This window comes from Hipposideros armiger, unplaced genomic scaffold (assembly GCF_001890085.2).
Source record: "Hipposideros armiger isolate ML-2016 unplaced genomic scaffold, ASM189008v1 scaffold_43, whole genome shotgun sequence".
Lineage (NCBI taxonomy): Eukaryota > Metazoa > Chordata > Mammalia > Chiroptera > Hipposideridae > Hipposideros > Hipposideros armiger.
In genome coordinates this window covers 4,346,718-4,364,266 of record NW_017731393.1, presented here as the reverse complement: position 1 = coordinate 4,364,266, position 17,549 = coordinate 4,346,718, and the positions used below count along the sequence as shown (strand labels likewise).

At 55.0% G+C, this 17,549-nt stretch overlaps 1 protein-coding gene across 8 annotated transcripts in view; it reads left to right on the top strand.

Moving 5' to 3' along the window:
• Window positions 1-17,549, top strand: part of EVL (Enah/Vasp-like) — a 179,556-nt gene that overhangs the window by 145,324 nt on the left and 16,683 nt on the right. For all 8 annotated transcript variants that reach the window (XM_019639336.1, XM_019639340.1, XM_019639338.1 and 5 more), the window contains exons 4-5: window positions 13,512-13,575; window positions 16,622-16,686. In XM_019639336.1, the coding sequence (XP_019494881.1) occupies window positions 13,512-13,575; window positions 16,622-16,686 (129 nt within the window). The remainder of the gene's footprint in view (window positions 1-13,511; window positions 13,576-16,621; window positions 16,687-17,549) is intronic.

The following is a 17,549-nucleotide window of genomic DNA, read 5'->3' as shown; positions in this document are numbered from 1 at the left end:
TATGGGTTTATTTCAGGCTTCTACTCTGTTCCATTGATCTCTGTGTCTGTTTTTATGTGAGTACCATACCATTTTGATTACTATAGCCTTGTAATATAGCTTGATATCAGGTATAGTGATACCTCCAATTTTGTTCTTCTTTCTCAAGATTGCCGTAGCTATTCCAGGTCTTTTTTTGGTTCCATATAAATTTTAGGATTGTTTGTTCTGATTCTGTGAAAAATGCCATTGGTGTTTTGATACAGATTTTATTGAATCTATAGATTGTTTTGGGTAGTATGGACATTTTAACGATGTTAATTCTTCCTATCCATGAGCACAGTGTATGCTTCCATTTATTTGTATCTTCTTTAATTTTTTTCTTCAGTGTTTTATAATTTTCCTAGTACAGGTCTTTTACCTCCTTGGTTAAATTTATTCCTAGGTTTTTTGGGGTTTGTTTTTTTTTTATGCAATTATAAGTGAGATTGTTTTGTTTTGTTTTGTTTTAAAGATTTTGTTGGGGAATTGGGGGAGGGGAACAGTGTGTTAGGGAATTGGGGAAGGGGACCAGCCAAGTTGTTATTCTTCAATCTTCGTTGTGGAGGGTGCCAGTCACCATCTGGCTTCCCATCAGCAGCTCGTGGCCTCTAAGCTCAAGGTGCTGTGTTACAATCTTAGTTGCGGGCGGGCGTAGCCACCATCCCATATGGGAGTCAAACCAGCAGCCTTGTTGTTAAGAGCTTACACTCTATCCACTGAGCCATCTGGGCTCCAGCTCAGCTCAAGGTGCCGAGGTCAGTCTTAGTTGCGGGTGGGCATAGCCCACCATGGAACAGGCAGTCTTGTTGTTATACCAGCTGAGCCATCCTGCCACCTGTTGGCAGCTCAGCGACAGCTCAGCTCAGGGGCAGCGTCACTGGCCCATGTGGGAATCGAACTGGCTACCCTGTTGCTCAGAGCTCATGCTCTTAACCAACTGGGCCATCCGGCCACCTATTGGCAGCTCAGCTCAGGCGTCATCACTGGCCCATGTGGGAATCGAACCGGTGGCCCTGTTGCTTGGCGTTCACACTCTTAAGCCAACACTTAACCAACTGATCCACTCGGCCGGCCTGAGATTATTTTGTTAATTTCTTTCTGATAGCTTGTTATTGACGTATAAAAATATTTAGTTTTATATCTTGCTACTGAATATTGATTTTGTATCCTCCTACTTTACTGAATTCATTTATCAGTTCTGATAGTTTGCTGATGGAATTTTGGGGGTTTTCTACGTGTAGTATCATGTCATCTGCAAATAATGACAGTTCTACTTCTCCCTTTCCAATTTGGTTGCCTTTTATTTTTTTTATTTTTTTTCTGATTGCTGTGGGTAGGACTTCCAATACTGTGTTGAATAAAAGTGGTGAAAATGGACTTCATTGTCTTGTTCCTGATCTTAGGGAAAATACTTTTGGCTTTTCCCAATTGAGTATAAATGTTAGCTGTGGGTTTGTCATATATGGCCTTTATTATATTGAGGTGTGTTCCCTATATTCCCACTTTGTTGAGAGTTTTTATCATAAATGGCTGCTGGATTTTGTCAAATGCTTTTTCTGCATCTATTGATATGATCATATGATTTTTATCTTTCATTTTGTTTATGTGATAAATCATGTTAACTGGATATTGAACCAACCTTGCATCCCAGGAAGAGATCCCACTTGATCATGGTGTACGATCTTTTTAACATATTGCTGACTTTGGTTTGCTAGTATGTTGTTGAGGATTTTTACATCTGTGTTCATCAGGGATATCAGCCTGTAATTTTCTTTTTTTTTGTAATGTCTTTGGTTTTGGAATCAGGATAATAGTGGCCTTGTAGAATGAACTTGGGAACCTTCCCTCCTCCTGAATTTTTCTGGAATAGTTTGAGAAGAATAGGTGTTAATTAAGACCCTAGTCTTAGCGATGGAGAAACTAGTCCAGAGAGTCAGACTCCGGCAGAATCAAGGTTCAAAGCCAGCCATCTGCCTGACTGTGTTTCAGCAGCACACGTCCCTCCTGATGCCCTTTCGCAAGCACTGATATTGAAATGTCATTACTCACCTGGGGCATCCAGCATTTAGAGGTAGAGCCTGCAGCTCAGTCAGAGTCTGAGCCCTGCAGTGTGCACACTGCCCACCCGGAAGGGGATGAAAGTCTGCAGAGTTATCCAGTGTGTCTTCTCTAGTTGGGAGTATGAGCAGCTGAAGCCCAAACAGAATTAACACGTGGATCTTCTGAGCCCCCTCCTAGGTTTGGTTACAACTTCACCTTCAGTTTCTCCAGCTGCTTTTTCCCAACATATGCTGCTCTTTGAAGCATAAGTGGCTCTTGCTGACGGGCAGGCCTTGAGTTGGATTTCTGACCACTGGATACCAAGGACAGAGGCCTCTCCTCTGGGCAGTTTTCACAATACAACCCATTGTAGAGGTGACCTCTGAAGAGACAGCGGATGTGACAGCCTGGGTTCAGAGGCTGTAGGACCTGGTTCTGGCTCCGACTCTGTCACTCACTGATTTGCTGCAGGCAAGTTTTTAATCTCTCTGGGCATCCCTGGCCCAGTGGGGTAGTGACACCACCACCCCTGGCCCCTTCATGGGATGTGCTATGAGAATTTAATAGGTATAAATATGAAATGTTTTAAATATATAATCACTCAGAATTTCCTAACAAGGAAAGAGGCCAGCACTATATGAGACTCTAGGCTGATACTAATGTGTCATCGATCCACATGCCGAGACAAATTGTGCTCATGTTATTTTTCAGACAGGAAAACAGTGAAAGAGATTGAGTACCCTGCCCAAAGTCAAAGTGTAAGTGATAGAGCCAGGGCTCAGTTTAGCTCTAAGTGGCTTTAAGTCCCTGGCCTCAGAACAGCGCCTGCACAGAATGAGCAGTCAGTAAATGGTGGGTGCTGCTGCAACATCCTGGAGATGCTTCCTCTCTAGTTCAGCCCCGCAGGGGGCAGTTAAGTCCCAAAGAGGAAAGTGACCAGCTGCCCCAGGTCCCAAAGCCCACAAGAATCCATGTGTTAGTCATCTGGGGAAGGATTTGGACTGACAGGGCGCGGGAGCCCCGCATCTGGGAGGAAGCAGAGGGGAGAGGAGGTGCCAACCTTCAGATGCCCTTCCTATGCAGGGAGTCTGGGGGGTGGGGGGCTTCTCATTCCTTTGAAGCCTTGTTATACCTTACAAGTCTGTGCATATTTGCATTTTAATCCAGGGAAGTAAACGAGAGAACAGACAGTATCCACAAGGGAAGACCGTAAGGGGGATGGTGCCTGACCCATGTAGGTCACAAGTAGGGAAAGGGTGCTGGAGGAGGCCTCAGGTCCCAAAGGAAGGATTTCTCCTGGGAACCACCGGGAGCCACTAGCTTCCTGGCTGGGGAACATCACGGAAGAGCTGTGCCTCCTGATGTTTCATGTGGAAGCACAGGCTCGAAGGCACGAGCCTGCGGCTGAGAGACCAGTGGGGGCTGTTGGAAAGTCCCCCAGGAAGAGAACACGAGGCTGGGACCCAGGCAGAGAAGGGAACCTGAGAGAGAGCATTTCCTGGAGACCAGTAGAGGGTGGAGAGCAGGAGAAAGCAGTCAGCCTGGGAAGCAGGCATTGCTTTTGTGCGATGATGCTGATGGCCTTCTGACACAGAGTGGGAGGTGATGCCGCGTTCCGGCGTGTCCCACAGGCACTACCTGTGCACTGTGGGCCCGGCCCTCTGCAGGGTTGTGGGGTTCACTCTCCAGGAGCTCATGGTTCAGTGCAATAGACAGCACCTCGACGTCGGCAGTGAGTGTGCTCCTTAGGACACTGAGGCACAGCAGGCAGAGACCTCGGAGAGGAGCAGGGCCGGCTCCAGGGGAACAGAGGCCTAACCTGGGTCCTAGGTCACTCCTCTGGGTCCTGGGGGTTTGCCAGTTAGGGACGTGCAGACAAGCTTCCCAGCACAAGGAACGGCCACTGCCCACAAGTGTGACGGCAGTAAGGGCTCCCAGGGCCGTGGGAGACAGGCATGCTTGCTGGCAGGTTAAAGGATCCATTTCCTCTGGGCCTTATAGCTGGCCGGATGGGGAAAGAAAACAGGAGTGGCACAGATAGGTTACGAGAGCAGCAGATATGCTGGTGAGGAAAGGAAGACCAAGGAACGGCTGGCAGGGTCACCTGGAGAGAGCCTGGGAAGAACGGCGCCACGTTGAACAGTGCCCAGGGGTTCTTCCTTTGGCCAGTCACCTGTTCCCTTCTGGCTCTGCGCCCACCCTGTCCCATCCCATCGCCCACAGGGGACAAGAGGAGAGCCATGCCGGGAGGGTTCTTCTGGCAGACAGCTGGTGTCACCAGGGCCTGTGGGCTGGCCCCCCACGGGGTCCGGACCCTCCCTTAGGGCCCCCAGCTCTTGCTGGAATCGAGTAGACAGGAGGGTTCTGATAGGTTAGCTGGGCAGCCGCATTAAAGATTGAAGCGCTGAAGCCCATCTGACGGCCGCCCAAGGATCAGTTTCCCACTGCAGGAGCCAGGCGGCTGAGGAAGGAGAGGTAAGTGGCCAGGATGCGAGAAGCGCGCCTCCCGGACTGCGCCCAGGGGCCTGCCCGTAATGGTCAGCAGGGAGTGGACCTTCCACTGCTTTTGCTTCTGCCACTGCGACTGCACCGTGCTCTGCAGAGTGAACTGTAGGTGACGGGGGCCCCTCCCTCCTTCCTGCTCCTCACAGGCCTCTCCTTTCGTTCCCAGCTGCTCTGGGGGTGGGGGTAGGGGAGGAGTTGGGGGGGCGGGCATGAGCTGTGGGTCTTGGGATGGAGAACCTGCCACTGACCCATCAGAGGGTTAAGATGCTGTCTGCACTGAGCCCTTGCAGAAGTGGCGGGCAGAAGCAGGAGCATGCGGGCCTGGGCATCGGGAAATGTGGGCTCCTGTCGCAGCAGCACGGGTCACTTGAGACACGCGTGGCCTTGGGCAAGTCACTCACTCTTTCCAAGCCTCAGTTTCCCTGTCTGTAGAATAGATCTGGTCAGCCCCGCCCTGGACAGTTGAGCAGATTAATCACAAAAATGATGCAAAGGAGCTTTGTCACACACACTACAAAGGTGTGACGGGTTTTTATTGCACTTTATTCTGTTTGAGATTCTTTTCAAGGTTTGTTGTGTGTCCCGAAATGAGCTTGTTAGGAAAGGGGGGAAAAATATTTTACTAGGAAAATAAGTGGTCTGAGGACCACAGTGAGTGGGACCAAGCAGGCTGGCGGGCAGTGTCCTGGCCTGGAAGCAGGGAGGCTGGACTGTAGCCCTGCTGACCTCCCGCTTAGGAAGCATCCCTCCCTGTATATGGGCCTCAGGAGCCCTGGGCACAAGGAGAGGGACAGGGAGGTGCACTGCTCGCCGGCCCCCAGGGCGGCACCGCAGGCCTCCTCACTGCCACAATGGAAAGGCCTTTTCCTCCCAAGGCCTCAGGGGCTTCTGTTGGTGTGGCCTTGGGCATCAGCCCCTGTCTGGATTGTGTCTCCATGTTTGCACATGCTGACTTTCCACGGGTCCAGTAGACAGTGGCCTCTTAGACACAGCTTTCACCATTGGTCACCGTGGGGTTACACCAAAACTGGTGGGTACAGGCACAAGGGTCCCTTGTGGGGTTTGAGTAGGTAATAAATCAGCTGGCTCTGGCAATGTGAGTAGAAGAAAGTGAACTGCCTCGCCTCTCAGCCCCCCGTCAGCCTACACTCATAGTAAGGACCAGGCAGAGAAGGCGCTAGAAAACTTACCCAAGCAAGTGAACTGGCGTTCGACTTGGGAGACAGTCGGGGTTTGTCTGCTGCTGACCGAGCTCGGAGGTGAGGAAGGAGGCAGCACTGCGTTGGCTTCCTAAGGGGGGTGGGGGGGCAGCTGCTTGTCTAACCAAAGCTGGGCATCAGCGTGCCGGGGTGGACAGAGTCCTGGGCACTGGTACCAGCTCTCTCACCAATTCCTGTGTGGCCTTAGGCCCAGATCACAGGCTCCATCCCCACATGGACACTGGATTGCTTGGCAGTGGGAACCTTGAAACAAGAGGGGAGGGCGTGTTAGGGAATTGGTGTGGGAAGGCTGCCCCCACGTCAAAGTGCCGTTCGAAGTCAATCCAAAATGGAGAGAAAGGGGAGCCAACCAGAGGGATGGCGGGGTGGGGGCGGGAGCTCAGAGGGGCTTGGGACTCTGCCCATTGCAGACCAGGTGGCTGTCGTTTGCTGGCCAGAAATTCCATCAAGCGTCACTGAGCAGGTGCTGGATCCTTTGTCTCTGGCACTCCTGGGGGGCTCAGGTTCCGTCTTTTCAGGAGGCCCAGGGGATGCCTTTCCTATAGAGGCTAATTCGAAACCTGGCCTGTCCCTTCTGTCCCAGAGGAGCTGGGGGCTGGTGTCCCCGAACCTCATAAATTTTAATGGGAAGGCAGGAGGATGGCCTTTCTCAGGAGGAAGTGTCAGCATTTCCTCGGCTCATCTGCCCACCTGAGGCTGGTAACTGAAGTGCCTGCCCTGTACCAGCCAGGCTCACGGGGGAGGCGTCACAGAGGAGGGCTTGTCCGCTCTGTGAGGACTCTGCCATGCGTGTCTTTATTATAAGGCAATGCATCCTACTGTGCGCAATTTGGAAGTTCAAGAAGAGGGAAGTAAGTCCACGATCCAGAGATGGCCGCTGTTAACATTTTGGTATATTTCCTTCTTTGTCCCTTCAAATTGTAGAGAGTTCGAACTCAGTGCTCCTCAGTTCCCTCCTTCTTACTTTATGGGAAACTGAGGCCCAGAGAGGGGCTCCCCACAGCACTGCAGCAGAGCTCCAACAGAGAACTTGAGGGTCTCCTGGCTCCCCGTTCACCCTCAAGGGACCTGTATTAACTGGAACAGTCCAGAGAGGCCAGCCAGGAGTGGGGAGGGGCTGGAAAACGGGGATGAAGGGCAGTGAGAGGACCGGGACTGGCTTCCCCGGGTGAGCACTGGAGGGGGAGCGGGAGCGCTGGCCTGTCTGTCCAGAGGCTGCCAGGCCACCCCGTGAAAGACCGCCTGTGCGGTCCTGACAAGAACCTTTGGGAGCCGTGCTAGTGAGGGGATTTCAGCGCCCTGGGAGGAAGACACTGGGGCAGTGACAGGCTGCCCTACACCAGGACACCTCGGGGGCTTCTCCTCGCTGGGCAGTCAGGCCCCATCACACATATCAACCCATCACACGGAGGCTACACCAGTGTCTCATCTGCTCTCCTATCTTATGAGATCTTAGGAGGCGCGATCCCCGGCCCAGCCACGGACTGTTTCCAGCTGCGAAATGAGAGCTTTAAGAATGTGTCACCTGCTCTAATCTCAGCAGTTAGTTAGACACCTTTAGACCATAGCTTGGGGCCCAATCACTCATTTATTCAACAAATATTTATGGAGTGATGACCACACACCAAGAACCATGTTAGGTGCTGGGAGTATGGAGAAGAACAGAACAATTAGGGCCCTGGCGAGCGGAAGTCAGACCGCTGTGTCTGCCTGGGTTCTTACGCTGTCTTTCCTGGTACGTGGAGATTAAGAATGTGTCCTAGGGGACAAGGGGCCCAGCACTAGCAGAGTCCCTGTGCGGAGGTGCTCCCTGCACAGCTGAGCATGACCTGGGCCCAGCCTGTTACCTGCCCACCCCTCAGCTCCACAGCAAGGCTGAGGGGGACGGATGCCACCCATGCCTGGTCCATTCCCCTGGAAGCCTGACCATGTGTGCCCAGGTTCATCCCCTCATCTGCTGTCCCTGCCCCTTTCTGTTAGACAAGGGCAGCTTTCCTGAAGATGGTCGCCCTCACAGTCAAATCCTTTGTCCAATCCTTATGTCAGAGACAGAAGCTTTGGAAGCCTTTAGGAAGGGGGCAGTGTATGCCACGACCGAGTCGTTCTCATCCCACCCTGTGCAGCCAGCCCTTTGAAGGGCGTGGTGGGCATTGCTACCTGCTCACCCCGGGGACCTGAGGAGGCATGCCTGCCCCAAGCCTTCAGAGCCACTGACGCAGAAACACTGCTGACTCACTCAGATTGACTTCAGACCTCCTGGCCCCACTTCCTCCTTCAGCCTGGCCAACGTCAGCCATGCTAACTCCTCACCTTAGGCCCCTCAGCCATCTATGGCTTGGGGGCCAGCTCCCATCCCCTCTGGCCACCCCCATACCGCCCCCTCCCAGGGGGGCTCATGGCTGGTGTCTGGCCCAGCCGCACCCTCTCCTCCAGTTTTGTTTTCTCCACTGTGTCCCCACCTCATGATCCAAGGATAAAAAGACCCCCTCTGGGTTACCACCATGTTTGTGAAATACAAGCGAGTGTTGGAAGGAACTTAGAGCTGAAGCTGGAAAGTGGGCCTCGGAGACAGCAAGAAGTCAGCTCCGTCCCCAAGAAGCATCCTGGTCCAGCGGGGCTAGAGCGATAACCCTGCCTGTGAGTGTCAGCTTGGGTCTCGCCTCTGTCCCCTTGCTCCTCTGTTCAAGATAGGATGTCCGTCAAGGCACAGGCCACTCTGCCATGGCTTGCTGGCAGGGTGTGACCCTGATGCCGTGGGCTGGACACACAAAACACCACTAATTCACAGACACTGTGCTCCCCGATGTTTGCTTGATGGTCCACCTTCAGTTTCCCTTCCTCTTTTTCGCGGACCTATAGTGCAAATAGGCTCTTTCTTTAGGAAAATCGAGGCGAGTGACAGAAGGGTGAGAGTTATCTTAGTTGGAGCCCCCAGTAGGTGGGCCAGACCCCTGCCTCTCGTAAGGGCAGCTCCCAGACTCACAGGCTCATGGCCTTGGGCAGGTGCCCCACCCCCACTCCGAGCCACTGCCAGTCGCTCCTCCCCTGGTGGAAGCAGCTGGGGGGAGGGCCAGGACAGGAGGCACGGAGAAGAAAGCCTGCGAAGGAGGAAGGCACCGTGCTAGCTGCTGTAGCGAACCTAGCAGGGGCAGAGCGCCTTTCAAGTGCGAGTGCGCAGGCAGCGTCGTGAGAGCGAGGGGCTGGGCTCAGCGAGAGCCCGACCAAAGAGTTTGCCTGAAATAGTAATTAAAAACTAATATTTTTCCGGGCTTTACGGTTTACCCAGTGCTTTCTTCATTCAGTTCATTTCCTGCTCACAGCAGCTTTGTGGGGTGCCACTATTCGTGTTAGTATTCGTAATCCCGTTTCATAGAGAGGAACAGGTGGATTTGCCGAGGAGGAACAGCTCACAGCCGGGGCATCTTCCCCCTCTGGCCTCTCACTCCGAAGGCCTGCTCCATTAGCACCTGTGGGAACAAGGCTGTTAAACGTGATCTTCAGATGTGCCCGCAGTACATTTACCACACAAAGGGGGGCACTGCATGACCGCAGGAGATGACTCCACAGTCAACACACAGCTGCGCGTGGGGCCAAGGGTTGTCCTCTGCCAGAGACCAGGGCTAAAACAGTGTCGTGTGACATCGGCGGGGTCAACAGCCCCGTCTCTTAGGTTAGCCCAAGCCTCCGGTCAGCAGCGGGTTCCTGCGAAATCCCCCTTGGTCAGCCTCCTCTCTGAACAAGCATGAATTGGGGGGATGCCTTCTAAACCTTATATTTCTATAGCTCACGTCTTAAGTTTTTATTTTCACCTGAGCCAGTTCGGCCCCATTCCTTCTTCACCTGTGCTTTGTTCCCCCAGAGCTGGTAATCAGAAATTCCCTCTAACCTTCCCAACTTAGGTCAGGAAAATATACTAAGTATCTGAAGTGAGCCAGGCCTTAAACATGGAGTGATGATTAAGAGATGTGGTCTCTGCCCCCAGGAAGCTCAGGATCTCATTGGGAAGGGAAGACTGCCTTCAAATTACTGTAATATTTGTTAAAAAGTTGTAAGAGAGACCCGTGGGTATTAGGCAGGAGGACCATGAAGTCGTGGGGAAGGCTTCCTGGAGGAGGAGGCTGGAGCTGATCCTTGATGATTGGCAGGTGAAGGAAGTGCCCGGCTGGATTGAGCAGCCCACACAGACAACTGGGAAGCAGGCACATGACTGGGCTCAGGGAGCAAGGGCAGAAGACCTACTGCAGGGAGCGGCCAAGGGAAGCAGCTGCCAGGTGGTCTGGACTCTCATTCAGTGGAGCTCAGACCTAACCCGTAAGGGCCAGGCCCCTGTTTCCAGGGATCACGTAGGCTGCAGTGTCTGTGGAAGGCGGACGGAGAAGGGGGAAGAGTGGAGGCAGAGGGTCCCGAGGTAGACCAGGACATGGCACCAGCAGGGAGGTGCTGAGGCAGCCACATGGGGTGGAGAGGCGGGCGGATTCTGTGGGGCTCTCAGGCCCAGCAGCAGTGAGACTAACTCCCTACACGGGTGGAGAAGCAGGAGCTGGGTCCCCACCTGTGCCCCCACCCGCATCCTGGAGGTAACCAGCCAGGACGTGCATGTGGCCTCTACCTTGGCTTCTTTGCACCACACAGCTAATCACTGAGAATAACTAAACACTGTGACAGATGGGAGTAACGACCAACGCCCACTCCCCGACCCTGAGGTTTCCCCACTGAAGGAGCACCTATACACGGGCCTTACCAGGGGTTTCCCGAGGGATCCTAGACAGTTCCAGGGATGGGGTCCTCCTCCCCGTCCCTCCTCCCCGCCTCTGCCAGGAAAGCTCAGGTCTGCTGCAGATGGCTGTGTGACACTGGACAGACCCCTCCCTGGGCTAGCTCCCACCTCTAAAACATCGGGAGGGACTGAACTTCCTAATTTAAGGACCCTCGTGGCTCAAAACAAACTAACATTTTCTTAGTTTGGTCTCAAGTTCAGGGACCGGGGCCCCTGGGAGCAGCTAGGGGAACTGCCAACTTCCCCCACCCTCTGGAGGAACAGGCTGGCTGAGGGGGTTGGGAGGAACCCAGCCCAGCAGGAGAATGAGGGACCCAAGCTTTAAGACCACCATGTAGGCAGCTGGCTGCCATCGGCTGTCCTGATAAAGGGGTGGGAAGCATTCCAGTGACCCAGGCCAGGCCAGCAGACGCAGAGAAACCTGTCAGCAGATAGTATGTCCCAAGACCTTGGTCCTAGGGTAGGGTCTGGCCAGGGTAAGGGGGTAATGGTGGGCTCCAGTCCTCAGACCAGGTGCAAGGCCGGGTCTCCATGACGGGCTCAGCCCCCGGAAGTGGGCAGACTCCAGATTCTGTGGGCTCAGCAGTGGGGACAGGTCTGAGAACCCGGCAGAAGTCCGCTTGTTTGACCTGGAGCCCAAGGCTGGGTCACACCGGCAGCAGAGAGAGCTCAGGCCTGAGCCCCAGAAGGCAGGGCTGAGACGTCTTAACTCCCTCCTGCCTCGACCAGGATGAGTGGAGGGGGCCTTTGGATCAGGGTTGGGGACACCTGTAACGCTGTGTGGACACCAGGTGCTCATGGCTGTCTGTCGGTGTGCCAGCCTGCCCTTCATCCCTCGCTCTTCATTCTCTGAGCCGGTCTCAATCTGTCCCCGCAGTGTGACTGAGTTTAAGAAAGTGGTGTTTTGCAGCAGTTGGAGTCTGGCTCTGCCGCTTGCTATCTGTGAGACCCTGAGCCAGTCACTCCCCCTTTGTGGGCTGTTTTCTTCACTTGTTACAGGTCCTCCATGGGCGCTGTCCTGTAGGGTTGTGAGAATTAAAGTAAAGTAAGAAGAGTGCCTAGACACCACTGTAAAAGCGATATTCTCGTGTCTTTGCTCTGGTTTCCTGAGAACGGGGAGGGGGGCACGGACGGGAGAGGCACCCCCAAGACCCTGGCGAGGTAGGAGAGAAAAGAGTTTGCCCCATCAGGGATTTTTTTTTCTATTGGAAATGTTTATATTCTTTATTAAACTTTTAAGATTTTCTGATGTCTGTTAGACTGAACACCTATTACACATGATTTATAGTCAGAAAAAAAATTTCTTTAAGGCACATAATTATATTTTAAATAAATAAAGCAAAACCAAATGTATTTAGAGACAGGGAACGGAAACTAACATACATTCCATACCTACCACGTGCCAGGCTGCCACGCCAGACATTTACGTTAGTCTCGGTAGAAGAAGTCCTCAGGCATCTCCTCCTGCCTGTCCCCAGAGCAGCAGAAGGCAGTGAGCAGGAAGGACCGGGACAGGCAGGCCACCAGGGAAGGGTTCCTTGAGTGCTGGGAGGCCCCGTCCTCCTCCCACCAGCAGCTGGGCCCCTGCCCGCCACCTGGATCCTCCGCTTTCCCCAGCTGAAGCCTCCACGGGCAGCCAAGCAGCAGCCCAGCACGGCTCACTGAGGACCTGACCGAGGCAGACATACAGGGCCCAGGACAGCGGAGTCTGAAACCGCGGAACATGGCCGCCGACTTCGGGCACGAGAAGGGCTGCCAAGCATAGAAAAGCATTTGAGCCATGTTGTGTCGCCCCAGTGGAGGCACTTCAGCCTCTGTGGGTGGGGGTAGATTTGGGGCCTCAGTGTAAGACAGCACTGCTCATTTGGGGTATTGGCTTCCATGGCTGGGACTACGCTGGGTGTTCCTGCCGGGAGGCCCACAGGGCTCCTGTGCTGGGCAGGAGCGTGTCCTGGAATCAGATGGTCAGTTTCAGCTTTGAGACGCTGTCACTCCATCCTGCCGCGCCCCAGATACGGGGCACGGCCCGCTCATCCCTCAGCGGCCTGGAGCACCTGTGGGAGAGGCCATCTGCGCGTCATGGGTTTTGTTGTAGGCTGAGTGTCTCTGTCACCTCATCTCAGGGAGGAGACAAAACCCCTGCCCCATCTAGTCAGCGAGGCATGAGACCAGCTTGCCCAGAGTTCCTGCCCCATCACTGTGACTCGCTGCAGTTCCCCAACGACACCTGAGCTGGCAGAGAGAAGGAACAAGGAGCTCTTTCTCGGCTTGGCAGAAGCCTGGCTTCTCTTGTGAATGTAGCACAGCACCAGCCCCGTGTGGACGCAGGTGCTCCTGGCAGGCCTCACCTGATCCGCCGTGGCTCCGCTGGTGACAGGCAGCCTCTGCCATCTCTGCCGCTGCCGGCTCCTGGATACAGGCAGGAGGGTGTCACAGCGCAGCGAAGGACACAGGCTGTGGCTCAGACAGACCAGGAGCTGAACTCTGTCTCTGACACTTACCAGCTGGAAGGGTCATTCCTTTGCCCGAAAGATGGAATAAAACGGATCTACTGGGTTTGGTAATGCCAAGTCCCCGGTGATTTCAGTTACAGCTTCGTGGGACATGGAGAGGCCAGAGCCAGCTGTTAGAGGGTTGAGGGGACAGTGGCAAGAAAGGAAGTGGAAACAGCAAGTGTATTGAGAGGGAGGAAGAGGGGTCAGGAGCTGGAAGGGATGATTTTGAACCGTGTGATAGTGTGACCCCGTTTATTAGCTCCGAGGGGAGAGTCAGGAGACGGGGAGAGGGGACGAGATGGGGACCAGGCGTTACCCAGGTATGCGAACCAGCTGTTGAAAGGTCAAGGACATCTCCTGTGGGGGCAGACACAGGTCCTTGCCTCCAGGTGTGTTTGTTGGGGCCCATCTTCTCTACTAACCACCCTCCTTTTGTGCTTCTCTACCCCACAGGCCCCTCCACCCAGCGCCAGGTGCAGAATGGCCCCTCTCCTGATGAGATGGACATCCAGAGAAGGTAACCCCCCACCCAGCAGGGGCCAGCCCAGTGGCCAGGGGCACCCTTCAGCAAGCGGAGGTCACACCAGCAGCTAGGGCCAAGACTCCCAGAGACACGCACTGGGGCGGGGCACAGGCCTGGCCAGAAGGGAAGGGGGCAGGTGCATTGCTGCTTAGCCAGAGTGATGGTAGAGCCTGGTTTCACAGACGGTGAGCCCTGCCGACATCCAGGCGCGTGGCCCTTGTGATGAGCCTAGCGGTGTCCTGGGTGCTGTGCACTCATAGTTAACTCAGCCCTCCGGGTGTGTTACTCGGTAGCTGTCATGACGGAGGGATTCAGTGCTGGGGCCATGGCCGCGTTACTGGAGATGGCTGACGTGCCCCGCCCAGGTCTGTCTGACCGAGGCCCTGGCCCTGTCCCTGTCCTGGACTGCCCTCCTCTCACTCTGTCTGAAGGCCTCGTGAGCCCTGGTCCTGCCACTCTCGCTGGGGACCTTGGGCGGGTGCCACAGCCTTTCTGGAGGGTCTCAGCCCCCTGCCCACTCACCTGCAGTGAGGTGAAAGCGGCGAAGGCCTAAGCACTGTGTGAGCCAGGGCTGCATGGACATCCTCTCTGGGCCAGCCTGTGGAGGAGGCGGCTCCTGTGGGACGTGGGCCCTCGGATGACAGCCACCCCTCGGAGCAGCTTCTACAGTGTTAGAACTGGGAGGAAGGGCCAGTGCTGTTGTCCTGGAGTTACACAAGAGGTGGTGATGGCCAAGGAGGGAGCCGCCTTCCCAGGTCGTGTTGCCGGGACAGGCGGGGCCAGGACTTGAACCTAGGCTGCCATCGCCCGGCAGGGCTCTGCCTCGCTGGGAGGCTTTGCGTCCAGCTCTGTGGGAGCTGTGCGTGGAAGTAGTCCTGGTCCTGGCCATGCTCACCCAGGGGCCCGGGCAGGGGGTAGGAGGTGACGTCCCCGCTCACCTGGCTGCGATGCCCCCTCAGGGCGTTCTTTTCTCCAGCCTCTCCCTCTCCCTGAGGAGCCGATGATCTCCTTGGGCAGGCCACTAGGCCTCAGTTTCCCGTTTGAAGATGGCAGTGTTAATCCTTGCTCTGCTTATCTCAGTGAGGGAAAGATGGGGACGTGCTTCCTAGAAGATCCCTTTGTATTAACTCCCACGGGCTTACCGGTCCCACGGGCCTGTCTTCTACCTGCTCAGGAATACAGCAGCTTACAGCGGCCTTTTACACACTCTCTCTCATTTTAATCCTTACGCTAACCCTCAGGGCTTGTTATCACCCGGCCTGGCTCACATGAGCCAGCTGAAGCTCAGGGAATGGAAAGGACTTGCCCAAAGTAACCAGGACCGGCTGCCTGGTCTGGCCCCAGCTCAGTCCTCTGCCAGGTCCCAGGGCTGCTTCGGCCCAGAGAAGGGCTGAGTGAGCCCCGCCAGACCGAGGAACGACTGCGCGGGGGCCTGTCGTCCTGAACACGCCCTTCAGTTGTTCTCAGAGCTGGTTAAACACCACACTGCATTCCAGTTACCCACCACCCGAGTCCAAGTTGTGAGAGGCCACTGGCCACAGTCAGCTGTCCACAGGCCAGCGCGCCTCTGGAGGTCAACCTGTGAACTGCAGGAGTCAAACCACAGAGCAGGGACCTTGCTTATTATCCCTGGTCCCTGCTGGTCACTTAACACAGAGGGAGGCCCAGGGGAGAGGACGGACATGGAGGCACACAGTGAGCTAGTGACTCCAAGCACAGGGCCCTTCCCATTTCCACACAAACAGTAACATAAGTTCACACCTGATATTTAACTATTTCCCAGCGTCCTCATTGTGCTGAAGGCTCCTACGCAGGCGGATCCTGCTGGGGAGGCTGGCGACTGGGTGATGTTTCGGCAGTTTGAGTGGAGACGCTGATGCAGATGCTTCTGGGAGCTTTGCAACCATCTTTAATGCCAAAGGGTCTTTTCCATTATTTTTTAGGTATCAGGCATAATTCTTAGAAGAACCCCATGAAACAGGCGTTATACTTATTTTATGGGGAAGAATCTGAGGCCCAGGAAAGGGAAGGGCTTGCCTGTGATCACAAAGCCAGGGATCCCAGAACGGGAACCAGAAAGCTCAATTCCTCCAAATGGTCTTTGCAGTAAACTGTGCCCCATTTGACCTTCTCTGAGGTGAAGCAGCTGGACGAGATCCGTGTATTATTCCCTCACAAAGCACCTACTGAGCAGCTGCTGCGTGCCAGACCCGGTGCCAGACGCCAGGGAAACGCCCCCCCCACGTGCTCCCCCCCGGCCCTTGGGGGTGTCAGGAAACCCTTGGCCCCATGCTGCATACAGGCATTTGAGCTGGCAGCACACGTGTGAGGCCACCTCCATCCTTAGTCTGCATGAGTGCTTGAGCCCCTCCTGCTCCAGCAACTCCATCCCAGAGTCTGTGGATGTATTTGTGGGTCAATGTCCTCACTCGACTCATCTTTACGAGCACCCCGAGCATACTCTACCGTGAGGAGCTAGAATGTCCGTTGCCACCAAGGGCCACCAGCACTGCAGTGCAATGTGCCAGATGGCCCTCTACATGGAGGCCGGCCTGCAGCTGAATCTGGGGTGAAAAGAATGAGGACATGCCACCTTAGTGTCCACTTCTCCTGACAACCAACAATGCCCGGAAATCAGTCCAGGGAACTTAGCCAGGTGCAGTAAGAACAGAAGACCTGAGGTCAGGTCTGCTAAGGCCACAGGCCCGCCAGAGCCAGGGAACCCATGCAGCCTAGGGAGAAGCATGGCCACTCGGCCAGCTGGCCGCCCAAACCTTTGTGATGGGCTCCCTGCTCAGGTGTGCTTGAGACTCACCTGTTTGGGGACCTTGAACTAGTCATGTGCCCTGCCTCTGTTAGGTAGGGACAGCAAGCCCAGTGCAGTCAGACCTAGTGACGGGGTGAGGGGGGCTCAGTGCTGAGCCCCCCAGCCGAAGGGGGTGCTGACGAAACCTGACTCTGCAGCTTGAGCTCCGCGGACACAGCCACGTTGTTCTCTGCTCCAAGGAGTCAGACCTGCTCTGCTCTTGTTGCTTTTCAGACAAGTGATGGAGCAGCAGCAGCAGCAGCGTCAGGAGTCTCTAGAGAGAAGGACCTCAGCCACAGGTGAGCGCCCTGGCCGGGGGGCTTCCCATACCTGCGCCCGGTGGGCAGCCTTCACTTAGCTGATGCCAGGAGCACATTGGGCCCTCTGGGACACGCTGCTGGTTGCATCAGTCTCAAAGCGTGACAGTCATTCACTGAAAGTAGGAGCACAAAAGAACGGAGCAGAGGGTGGGGGGTTAGCTCAGCTTGGGCCAGCCTCCCCACCACCTCTCCGTTCTTGCCCTGAGCCCATGCCACGTCTCAGGCACTGTGCTGAGGGCTGGGGAAACAGCAGTGGACAAGGCAGATGCAGCCCCCGCCCCAGGGAGCTCAGCGTCCAGTCAAGGAGACAGTGAATGACACTGGATCATCACGGAGCATACATGGTGACCCAGTGCAGGGTGTAACGGCACACAGAGCAGGGCCCGACCGCCCTGGGGGACAGAGCAACCCCCCAAGGCAGCCTCACCTCAGTCCTGGCCATTGACTGGAGCTCAGCACAGTGAAGCAGAAGGGTGACCTGGAAAACTAAAGTGGGTGACAAAGCACAGGCGTTCATCCTTACAAAGTGCTTTCATATCCTCTGTCTTGGTGAATTTTCTCAAACGCCCTGTGAAGTAAGCAGGTGAATATCATCCTGTTTTACTGAGCAGGAAACTGAGCCCTGGCTGCTTGCAGGAGCCCCCACTTGTGGGAACGCTGGCCGAGAGCACCCCTCTCACTCAGCCTGCTCCACTCTGGTCCACCCTCTGCATTGCCAGTGCAGGCCTGGCCCTGTCACCATGGCTGCCTTTTTTTTTTTTTTTTTTTTTTTTTTTTCTGAGCCATCCTGCTACCTATTGGCAGCTCAGCGGCTGCTCAGCTCGGGCTGGACTCGAACCGCT